The sequence below is a fragment of the Gossypium arboreum genome, chromosome 11 (genome assembly GCF_025698485.1).
Source record: "Gossypium arboreum isolate Shixiya-1 chromosome 11, ASM2569848v2, whole genome shotgun sequence".
Lineage (NCBI taxonomy): Eukaryota > Viridiplantae > Streptophyta > Magnoliopsida > Malvales > Malvaceae > Gossypium > Gossypium arboreum.
In genome coordinates, this window is record NC_069080.1 from 126,959,433 (window position 1) to 126,971,346 (window position 11,914).

Genomic DNA, 11,914 nt, shown 5'->3' on the forward strand with positions numbered 1-11,914 from the left:
CATTGCAAAAAATCATTTCACCTTTATTAAAAAGTTAATGGTCAAATTTGACCTTCTTTTTTTTAAGTTGAGAGTCAAATTTAAGAGGTAAAGTGATAAAAATGTAAACGTTCAGGACTAAATTGATATTTTGTCTATATTATTTTTATTTAAAATTTTAAATATATAGAAACAATTTTTTGAAGAGAAATTCATTAATTCATTCAATAAATAATACCATACAATTCAGAAAAAATAACAAACATCTATTGTACGCACTGAAGGACAAGCTCTATCAACACAACAAAAGCTTCAACTTCAACATCAATATAATATTATGGCACGTTGGCAATCGGCTCTATCATAACTCAAACACAATATATTAGAATTGATTAAAGCACTTAATACAATAAGGAAATCAACCCCAAATGGTCCAAAGCGGCAGACATAAATCGGCAAAAGAACCGAGCATCCACTAGACTAGAGAGGAAACGACGAAAAAACCAACCCTAAAATTACTCACAAAAGCAAGACTACATGTATAAGCAAGACTAAAAAGTGTATTACAAGAGTAGATAGAAACTTCTAAAAGTAAAATACTTATTAAACAATGGAAAAATAAACAAAAAATATATAAAACTTAAAATAACACGAGTCCAAGCTGACTCATAAAATCATTTATTATTCTAAAACTCTCAAAACAAAAACAGATTAAGAAGCTAATGACAAGCTACCCGCTTTCTAAAAAAAACTACCAGTGGTCAGTGGTGTTTTAATAATGATAGGCACCGTCATCTATCCATCACATCTTGTGAAGACAACAAAGATACCTACAAAATAAATCTGTACACTTAAAAGAGAGAACGTATGGAGTGAATGAGAAGAAGAAAGATAAAAGAGTTGATGGGTAAGAGAAAAAGGCTGGCTGTAGTTAGGGAGGCTAAAACCACAGCTAGGCAAAAACAAAAAGAAGCAAATGATTTGGAGAAAAAATAGGGGTTTTTAGAAGTAAAAAGATATAATTTTTTACTCAAATATATAAAAATAATTTTAAAAGATTAAACTAGACACATATCACATTTAACACATAACTTGGAGTCTAACACTGTTATGTGTTCCGAAAGACAGCTCAAGTTGATCGCATTCCTCATCTAAGCCATCTGTTATCAGTAAATTATTGGTTTCACGTTCACCACATTTGTCTTCCAAGAAAATTCCACACAACACGTCACCCAACAAATAACGAATTAAAATGTGGTCCTTCAGGACGGGCTGATCAAAATAATCATTTACACGCCGGCACCGGCAATTGATACTTCGAGTATATCTACGCTGGAAATTAGATTGAGTGCAATTGCCTTGTCTAGAGTATCTACCATGGATATCAGCTGTACACGTGAGATACTCATCCCTTGAAGCATCATCACTGACAAAAATGCAGCACAAAGCAACTCCCATCCATTGACTATCATTCCGAGCTTCCAGAGGCAAATCTATCTTAATCGAAGAGCCATCTCTTTGTTGACTAAACCATTCTGGGATTTCACTTCCAGGTAGAATAATCTCAATCGTTTCTCTTGAATTTCCAAATACCTGAAAAATAAAACTTCGCTTGTTTGGTAACTAACACCATGAATAATTATAAGACACAGAGAAACAGAGATATTAACGAACCTTTAGATGTTTTTTCAGCAATGTTAGGGCACCGATGTTCTCAGCCAATCTGAAGCAATTAAAACCTACTATATCTGACGAATGTCTTGACCGATAATTTGAATTGCAAACTTTTGATGGATTTGCAACTATTTCCAGAGAAGCACAACCATTTATGTGTACAACATTTATTCTAGTTACAAGGTCAGGCAACGATTTAAGCGCCTTGCAATCTGACAATTCAAGATACGCAAGCTTGGAAAATTGAGTAAGACACGAAGGTATGCTGACGAAATTGTTACCACCAAGATCAAGTTTTTTCAAAGAGGATAAGCGAGAAATATCACCAGGAATATCTCCTTCACAAAGATTGCAGTACCTTAGATTCAGCCTTGTTAATGAACTCAAACCTAACAACGAAGGCAACATCAGAGCCATGGAATTTGTCCTTTCTCTTTGGATTACCTTTAACAGAGAAGGTAGATATTTTTGTAACTTGGAAGGAGGTCCCTTTCTCCCATTAAAAGAAAGAACTTTAAGATTTTTAAATTGAAAAATGAAGAGTGGTGGTTTTGTCATGGATGTTTCACTTAAGTCAAGCTCCTCCAAGAATTCTATTTGCTGCAAATTCTCTGGCAAATATTCAACTTTATAACAACCAGAAAGATTAAGAGATTTTAAACTTTTACACCCACCTATGCTCCCTGGCAGATCCACAAGGTTCCTGCAATCTTTCAAATTTAACAAAACAAGACTGCTCAGATTTCCAATTGAAATAGGTAGCTCTTTAATGCCCGTCCCATCTAAATAAAGCTCTTGCAGGCATTCCATTTTGCTATCAATCTCTGGAAACCTTTTAAGATTGGAACAACCTGAAAGAATTAACTTTTCAAGAGATTCCATTCCAATTTTGGTTGGAAAACTCCTCAGACTTTTACAGTCTTTTAAATTCAAAACTTCAAGTCTTCTGAGATTTCCAATTGAAGAAGGTAGCTCTTTAATGTATGTCCCATCAAAACAAACCTCCAACAAACATTCCATTTTCCCATCAATCTCTGGAAAGCTTTGAAGTTTTGAGCAACCTGAAAGAGTTAACCTTTCAAGGGATTCCATTCCAATTCTGGTTGGAAAACTCCTCAGACTTTTGCAGCCTCCTAAATTCAAAAGCTTAAGCCTTGTAAGAACTCCAACAGATGGATGGACATATACTAATCTAGTACAACCTTCCAAAACCAAAATTTCAAGATTTGGGGCAGTTGTGACATCTGGTGCCTTGATCAGGTTTTCCGACCCTTTGAGGTTGAGCACTTTCAACTTATACAGGGGCTGTTGAAAACAATAATAAATTAGAGATAAAAGAAGAAAAAATATGGTGAAGCTTATTTTCATTTTTATTCTTCTATGTTAATACCTTCTTCTCAAATTAGAAAACAAAGACAAAATGAGTTAAATCTTACTGTATTTTCCTTCCACAGTTGTTCAATATTGCTATAAGGCAAGAGAAGTACAACAAGATTTTCCGGTTGGAAGCCTAAAGGCAGAGATCTTAAAGAATATCTTGACCATTCTAAAAGTCGTAGCTCATTAGAAAGGTAGGTGAGATCACAACAATTTGGAAAACAGTGGACTTTGAGCAATCTTAATCTTTTCATCTTCAAGAAAATATCCCCATTCAAAGTGAAAGTCTTGTTCAATTCCCTGGGCGAACAAGTATAAGAATAAAGCTATATAAAACATAATCTCTGAAACGTTAATCACTTCATTGCTTCTTTTTTGAATTACTCATGTATAACACTTACATCTAAAGTATGTTCAGATGTGGATATAAAAATATAATCCTTCAAGGGCTTTTGAAATATATGAAAAAGTTAAGAAAAATTAATATACACATGTCAAATACAACTCACATATAACACTTATATCCTAATTTGAATAACATAGCTTTAAAGAATTGGAGCTGATATTCACAGACACAGAAGGCTAGAAACCATGATATAAACGCAAGAAAGGTGTTTGGCTAAAGAGAGAATGCAAGAAAATAGATACAATTAAAGGCAACATTCTTTTTTTCAATAAATCATACCACTTTTTTTTTTACTTTTTTTAAATATTAAGCATTAAAGAGTTTTACTTCTTTTTAATTATTTTTACAAAAAAAAACAATATTAAAATTATATACAGATATATATGTCATCTTACCTTTCATTGTCGATGATTAAGCCTTCAATACTGTTTGTAGCCTAAAAAAATGAAAAGTAAAAATATTACAAAAGCTCATAGAGTTTACATTTATGATTATCATTGCATGTATAGTAAAAAACAAGCTAAAAAAACATTTTCAACTAAAGTAATTCAATGAAATTATATTTTGTTTATACATATCGTGCATGTCTTATTAATATTTATAATCAACAGATAATTTCTAAATGACACATTTTAAAAATTTAAACAACAAATCTACTCATTTTACTTTATCGATATTAATAATAAATACTTCCTAAATATAATAGATTATATATATGTTTTTGTACCAAAGATGTAATCGTTTCAAATTCAACCTCAAATCTAATTAATGCCACATCTTAAAATTAATTGTTTGAATAAATTAAGCTACATATATATAATTTTTAAGGAATTACTTACAGTTGCTTTTGTTAGCAAATGATATACATCTCTTTCCTCCCACAATCTGCAACGTTTTCCAGGTTCATCGATAGATTTCTCCCTAACAATTTTTCTTCCCATTTCTTGTAGCAAGTCATGCATTTGCAATCGATTGTATTTATTAACAGTTAGTAGAGATTTTTTAATAAGAACATCAATTCCAATTTCTGGAAAAAACTCACAACCATCCAATACTTTCATTACAAAATCTTTCTCCTCACTATTAAAGAAGCATGCTATATCTAGAAATATATTCTTCTCCCTTTCTTCCAGTCCATCAAAACTTATTTGGAGTCTGTCAAGAATTTCTTTGTTAGAATCTCTTTCAAGTCTTTCTATTGTACTTTTCCATTGCCTTGCATCTCTATCACACAGAAAAGAACCCAAAACTTCAAGAGCTAATGGGAGTCCACCAGCATAACCTACGATATGTTTAGCAAGCTCAATGAAATCCTCTTTTGGCGCTGTCTTGCAACCGAAAGCTTTCAAATTGAAAAGATGAAGTGCATCATTGGCTTTCAATGCTGTAGGCTTATACACACCATCAACTCGATAAGATCGGAGCAAATGTTCATCTCTTGTTGTTACAATGATTCTACTCCCTACACCGAACCAATCACGCCTTCCAACCGAGCATTTCAAGTGCTGTAGGTTATCAACATCATCAAGAACAACAAGAACTCTTTTGTGAGAGAACCTGCGGCTAATTATGACTTTCCCTTCATGAACATTGAAAAAATTGAAGCTTTCATCAAACAAGATTTGGGAAAGTAGTTGTTTCTGTAAACAAACAAGTCCACATTTCTCTGAAACTTCTCGAACATCAGCAAGAAAGCTTTTACCTTCAAAATGATGTGACATTTGATCATAAACAACTCTTGCAAGAGTCGTTTTGCCAATGCCACCCATACCACAAATTCCTATGATACGGATATCATCTTCCCCAATTTCTATTTCCGAATGCAACTCGTCCAAGCTTGGACTGATTCCGACTAACTCATCATGGTCAATTGGATATGTTTGACATAACTTTGCTGATATTTTTTTGACAATGTCTTCAATAAATTCTGATTCAAGCCTACAAAGATATAAAGATTTAATTTTTAATTAAGAAAATTATTGGTATGGAAATGAAGTTAAATGATCTAGGAAAACATTAAGATGTGAAACGCATAGTACTCTATGGAACAAATTTAGGATACACTTGGAGGACTTGAGTTTATAGTTTTTCTGGTGTTATTACCTTACTTGCCTTATAACACTAGAAAATAACAATTTTCCGATTTTGTCGATATATATAAAAAACAGCTAATTCAAAAAAAAAATTGTAATTATTAAATTTACAAGTAAAATGAAGAAAAAAATACCTATTATTTGAGTGCCATCCCTTGATATTAGCCACTTCAGTTAAAGCATTTCTCCACCTTTGGATCTTTGCTTCATCTTCCTTGTATCTCTCTTCATGTTTTGCAAAAGCTGCTTCAACTTTCTCTTTTTGTTTTCTTAAATCAGATGGATCCACACCATAGAAAATTGGAAATACTTTATGACCATTCTCCTTTTTCTGTTTAACAATCTCAACAAGTTCCTCCAAGCACCAACCTGAAAAGACATAGTTTTCCGAGAAAACGATTACTGAGCACCATGATTGTTGAATTGCTTTGAAGAGCTCAGGTGCAATCTCTTCACCGGCCTCCAGCTTTGGATCATCCCTGAAAGTGACGATTCCGCTCCTTCTCAAAGCATCATAGAGATGGTCTGTAAAGTTATGACGAGTATCTTCACCTCTAAAACTCAAGAATACATCATATTCTTTTTGTCTAGGAATAGACGAGGAAGTTGAGAGTAACGAGGACATGAGGAAGTCTGAGAAGGAAAAAAGATATGACAATCTAGTTTGGGAAAACCAGAAAATAAGGTGGCTCAATATGAAGAAAGAAACTAGAAACAGACCAAGTATAGGTGCATCAAGAAAGGGAAAGCGGACACAGGTTTCTAAGCAATTTGTCTATACATGTCCTACCTTTTTTTTCTTCAAAACGAATCTCCATAATAATAGCTATGAAAAGGTGTGGTGGTGGAAGTTTGGTGACAAATGAAAATGATGGTGTTTTCCAGGAAGAATCGTTGACGCTGAGGGCAGAATTTGTTGCTTTGTCCACAGAGTGGAAGTCAAGTGAAGAAGCACGCCTAGAGCTGATCATGGGTTGGGCGGTTAGGCCCGGCCCGAAGGCCCGTCCGAAAAATGGGAGGGTTTGGGTAAATATATAAAAATGGGCTTGGGCAAATAAATGAGGCCCGTTTAGAAAACGGGCCGGGCCTTGGATAAGAGTTTTTTGGCCCAAGCCCGGCCCGACCCGGCCCGAATTATATATTAATATATTTTTTATTTTATTTTTAATTATTTTAAATTTTTAATATAAATATTTTTTATTATATTGTTAATTTGTGTATTATTTTAAGAATTGTTTTAGTATTATTTTTATTTGTTTTAATATTTGTTTTTATGTTTTTAAATATATTTAATTTATTATATTTTTAAATTTTTTATTTAATGAAATAAGAAAAAAATTAATATGGCCCGGGCCGGGCCGGGCTCAGGCCTAGTAATTTTATTTCGGGCCGGGCTTGGGTAAAATTTTAGGCCCATATTTCGGGCCAAGCCGGGCCTGGGCATAGTCGACGGGCCTAAAATTTTGTCTGAACCCGGCCCGAACCCGGCCCGGCCTTGCCCATGATCACCCCTAACTGCACGCCCCTTAATTACCTTTTTCTTTTTCCTTTCTTTTTGGTTCAAACACAATTGGATCCAAACAATTTTCAAACTCAATCATCAAACCAACATAAAGATGACAGAGTAATTACATCTGGAAATTTTGGGCTCATTGCAGCCGGGTTAAGCTGGAAACATCGGCCCAATAATATAAAAGCCATTTCCTTTTTACAGTGTTCAGCCCAAAGTAAAAGAAAAATAAAATCCCTCTCCTTTAAACCCCAGCGAACAGTCCCCTTTTTTTGTTTTTTAATAGAGTGGAAAACAACAAACAAAATCTAAATCTACGAAAGGGAGGTCCAATGTGATCCCGTTCAAGACTGTCTCTTAGCTTGTCTGGTAAATCTTCTAGTATCCGAATCATCAACGAAGTCAAGTCCTTTTTTGCTAAACTATCAACTACACTGTTGACTTCACGCAATCCATGATGAAACTCAACTTGCCATTCGCACCAGCCTTAGGTTTCTAGGCAATTCTTTATATATTTCCCACATTTATTTCTTCGAAACGAATCTCCAGAATAATCTATGAAAGCGAGTAGTGGTAGAAGTGTAACAAGTCAATTACAGGAAAATGATGATAAGTTTTATTGATGGTATACTCTAATATATAAGATATAGCAATAATAGTTTTTAAAATCAAACGTAATCTCTAATATATGTTATCCAAATAATAATGTAGTATTTAAATTAATAAAAGAAAATTATCTATAATAATTCTAAAATCATCTTAAATAAAATGCCACTTAAATTCATTTTTTAAATTTTGAATTAAAACTAAAAAAATAAATATGTTTAAGCTTGTTTTGATGAGCTTAACAACTATAATTGCATGTGAAGATTTAAATTATCTCTAAAAAAATTTCATTGAAACTTTCATGCACATTACTGGTTTCATAATTGATATTAACTTACAAACTTACCCAGTCTTGGACAATGAAACTAAGATTGATATCAAAGTTTTTAAAAGATATTACTTCTTAGCCTTAAATAATTTGCAGAAGAATGACATTACAGCTAAAGACAATTGTTGTTTGTTGATTGCTGCATGCCAAAAAGATAAAAAATAAATAAACTTGTCAAATTACACTTTAAATCATAGAATTGTAAAGAGTATACAATCAACTATCTAACGAAAATACCACATTGTAATCAATCCAATAAAATTGAAAAAGAAAAAAAATGACAGTGAAAGATAAAAATGAAATGAATAATTGATAATACTCTAGAATGACATATTTTTATGTATTAATTACATATTTATTTTGAGTATGATCCTACTAATTTGAGCTATTTATGGTTCTTTATCTTTTAGGGACTAAATTGAAGGCAAGAGAAAATTTAGGGGTAAAAAGCGTGAATTTGAAGATAAATTGGGGCAACATGCTAAGTAGGAGAGAAGTGGTGTCGAAAATCCAAAGTGTGGAAGACATTGGGAGCAAAAATGCAAAAGAAGAGATTTTATAGCACAAGACTCTATTTTAATCCCAATTATATTAGGATATTTATTAATGATTATTATTTAGATTTAATTTTAGCATATATCTTTATTTATCTTTATTTATTTGTATTTATCTTTTAGAATTTAATTAAGAATAGACTAGTGTAAGACCCAAATTTTGCCCGGCTTACACAAAAACCAAAAAACAAAAATAAATCAAAATAAATAAATAAATAAACCAAAATAAAGTCCAAATTAATGATCCATTAAACAAGCCCAAACCCGAGACCCAAAATGACCGAAAAAAGGCCCAATAACCGAAAACACGAAACTTTAGAGGTTTCGGAAAACACCAACAATTAGCTATCTCCCTCACGCCGCAACTAGCAGTTGGTCTCCACCACCACCCCTCAAGGCGTCTCGCTCGTGCTTGTGTACGGCCTTTCCGCAAATGGAACATATTGGAAGGAGAATAACAGAGTCTGACAAATAACAACAATAAAATGTAATTTTATTTTTGATTTTACTCAGTAAATTGGCTATAAAAGCCAACGAATGTACCTTAAAAACTTATGCACGCACACTGCACGCATACACACATACACTATACAAAGATGGAATAGACACTACAGGAAAATAGGGCTTTAGCGGCGTTTTTAGCGGCGTTTTACAAAAAAACGCCGCTAAAAGCGAACAACAATGCTTTTTAAAACGCCGCTAAAAAATAGAGCATTAGCGGCGCTTTAGGTAAAACGCCGCTAAAAACGAGAAAGCAATGGCGCTTTTGGTAAACGCCGCTAAAAACGAAGCGATGGCGGCGCTTTTGGTAAAATGCCGCTAAAAACTAGGGCATTAGCGGCGCTTTTAGTAAAACGCCGCTAAAAGTCATATAATCCCTAAACCCCAAAAAAATCATAAACACTAATCTATAACCCTAAAACAATAATTATTAAAATTTATGGTTATACAATATATTATATATTTTATTATATAATCGTAAAAGAGATAGTATTGAATTTAAAATATTGAATTAATTATCATTATAGTTTAAGGTTTATGGTTTAAGATATATGGTTTAGGGTTTAAGCAGGTTTATGAGTTAACTATGGTTTAAGATATACGATTTAGGGTTTAAGGTTTAGGAGTTAACTAGTATTTGAAGGTTTATGATGAATTATGGGTTTAGGGATTATGATTTAGGGTTTAAGGGTTAGGGTTGAAGTTTACAATGGGACAATTATTAACTTCTTAAGAGATAATTTCCTTTCCATATTCTTACCTGGGATGCTATTAAGAAAGGGTGATTTTGATTGTGGCAAGCTTAAATATTAATTAGCATTTGTTGAACTATGTATAATTTCCAAGTTTATATAACATAGAAATATCTTACAGAGTGGACATTATAACTAGAGTGTTCCAATAAAGAAATTGTTTTATTAAATTTTATTAATAGTTTTTTGTTTATACTATTTTAATATTTATCTATACTGACTAATTAAAATATATATTTATTTATACGAAAATCATCTACACTCATTTGTGTCTCCACATTTTTTTAATTGTAACCACTACAGGAAAATAAGGCTTTAGCGGCGTTTTCAGTGGCGTTTTATCAAAAAACGCCGCAAAAATTGTAAAACACATAGCAATAGCGGCGTTTTACCAAAAACGCCACTAAAAACAGAGGAATAGCGGCGTTTTAGTAAAAAACGCCGCGAAAAATAGAACATTAGCGGCGCTTTTGGAAAAGCGCCGCTAAAAACCAGAGCATTAGCGGCGCTTTTGGAAAAACGCCGCTAAAAACTAGAGCATAAAAGTCATATAACCCCTAAACCCAAAAAAATCATAAACACTAATCTATAACCCCTAAAACAATAATTATTAAAATTTATGGTTATACAATATATTAAATATTTTCTTATATAATCGTAAAAGAGATAGTATTGAATTTAAAATATCGAATTAATTATTATTATAGTTTATGGTTTATGGTTTAAGATATATGGTTTAGGGTTTAAGGTTCATGAGTTAACTATGGTTTAAGATATATGGTTTAGGGTTTAAGGTTTAGGAGTTAACTAGTATTTGAAGGTTTATGATGAATTATGGGTTTAGGGATTATGATTTAGTGTTTAGGGGTTAGGGTTGGAGTTTAAGGTGTAAGGGTTTGGGGTTAAGGGTTTAGAGTTTAGTGTTTATGGGATAGGGGTTAAGAGGTTTAGGGTTTAGATTAATTAGTATTTTTTAATTTATATATTAAATGATTTCTTATATAATTGTAAAAGAGATAATCTTAATTTGAATATGTTAAACTTATGATTATAGTTTAAATTATTTAAGAGATAATAGATAAACTTTCAGTGTACAAAACAATTGAGAAGTGGACAAATGTACACATTCAAGTGAACATGAAACAATAGAGGAAAACAAAATTGAAGTGCAAAAAAAAAAAAGAATATATAGAAATACCATTGTAAGATTATTACAGTGAAACAAGGAATGAATTATGTGCAATATTTTTGTATATTTTAGGACCGTCATTATTTTTGTATAAGATATATTTTTTATTCTAATAATATCTTAAAACACAAATCTTGTATTATGTATAATTTATTGGACCTATCCTTTACACTTATTAAATTTTAAAATTTATACAACAATTCTATAATTTTAGCTTTAGCGATTTAATATTCATAATATTGTAGCTCAAATTATGTATGTGCCCGTATATCAATTGTGAATCCTTCTATACTATTGTACTAATAATATATATTAATGTATTATGTGCTGTATATTAATGTTAATGTATTTACTGTAATATGTAGCTCAAATTGTCAATCCGTCTATATTATTGTACTAATAATATATATTAATGTAATATTGAAGAGTTAATTGATTAAAAATAATAAATGCAAGTACAAAAAAGAGCAAGGTACGGAGGGGTACAAAAAAGATTCAAAATTACTAACAACGAAATTTGAACCCAGGTACTAAGGTAAAGAGCAAGCAAACTTAACCAACTAAGCTAAATTAACTCATTGCTATATTATAGGAGTATTATTATTATCTTAATTATATTACATTACGCTCTAATGATTTATCGGACCTATTCCATACACGTGTCAAATTAAAAAAATAATACAATAATTCTGTAAAAAAAAATCCGGTGTTTACTTCAAATAAGTAAGGAAAATAATGATTTGAATGTTTTAAAATTGAATTTTAAACCGAAAATATAAAAATTTAGAGGCAAAAAAGAATCTTTTTCAACAAAAAGTACGGCAAACCACCTTCGGCTGTTTGTCAGCGCGTAGGTCTCGAAAAGTTATTCGAAATAAACAAAAAATCGTCTCAATCGGACAACCGAGCGAAAAGTTATGGCCTTTCAAAGTTTTTGAAGCTAAA

General features: G+C 31.9%; 1 protein-coding gene across 1 annotated transcript; it reads right to left on the minus strand.

Annotated features, from left to right (window-relative positions):
* Positions 1-290: 290 nt before the first annotated feature.
* On the minus strand, positions 291-6,489 carry LOC108472362 (disease resistance protein RPV1-like). Its single transcript, XM_053020940.1, has 6 exons — positions 5,664-6,489; positions 4,276-5,374; positions 3,832-3,872; positions 3,090-3,330; positions 1,654-2,958; positions 291-1,572 (listed from the first exon to the last, which is right to left on the minus strand). Exons 1-6 carry the CDS (start codon positions 6,152-6,154, stop codon positions 1,060-1,062), a joined length of 3,690 nt encoding a protein of 1,229 aa, XP_052876900.1. The 5' UTR covers positions 6,155-6,489; the 3' UTR covers positions 291-1,059.
* Between the last annotated feature and the right edge of the window lie 5,425 nt (positions 6,490-11,914).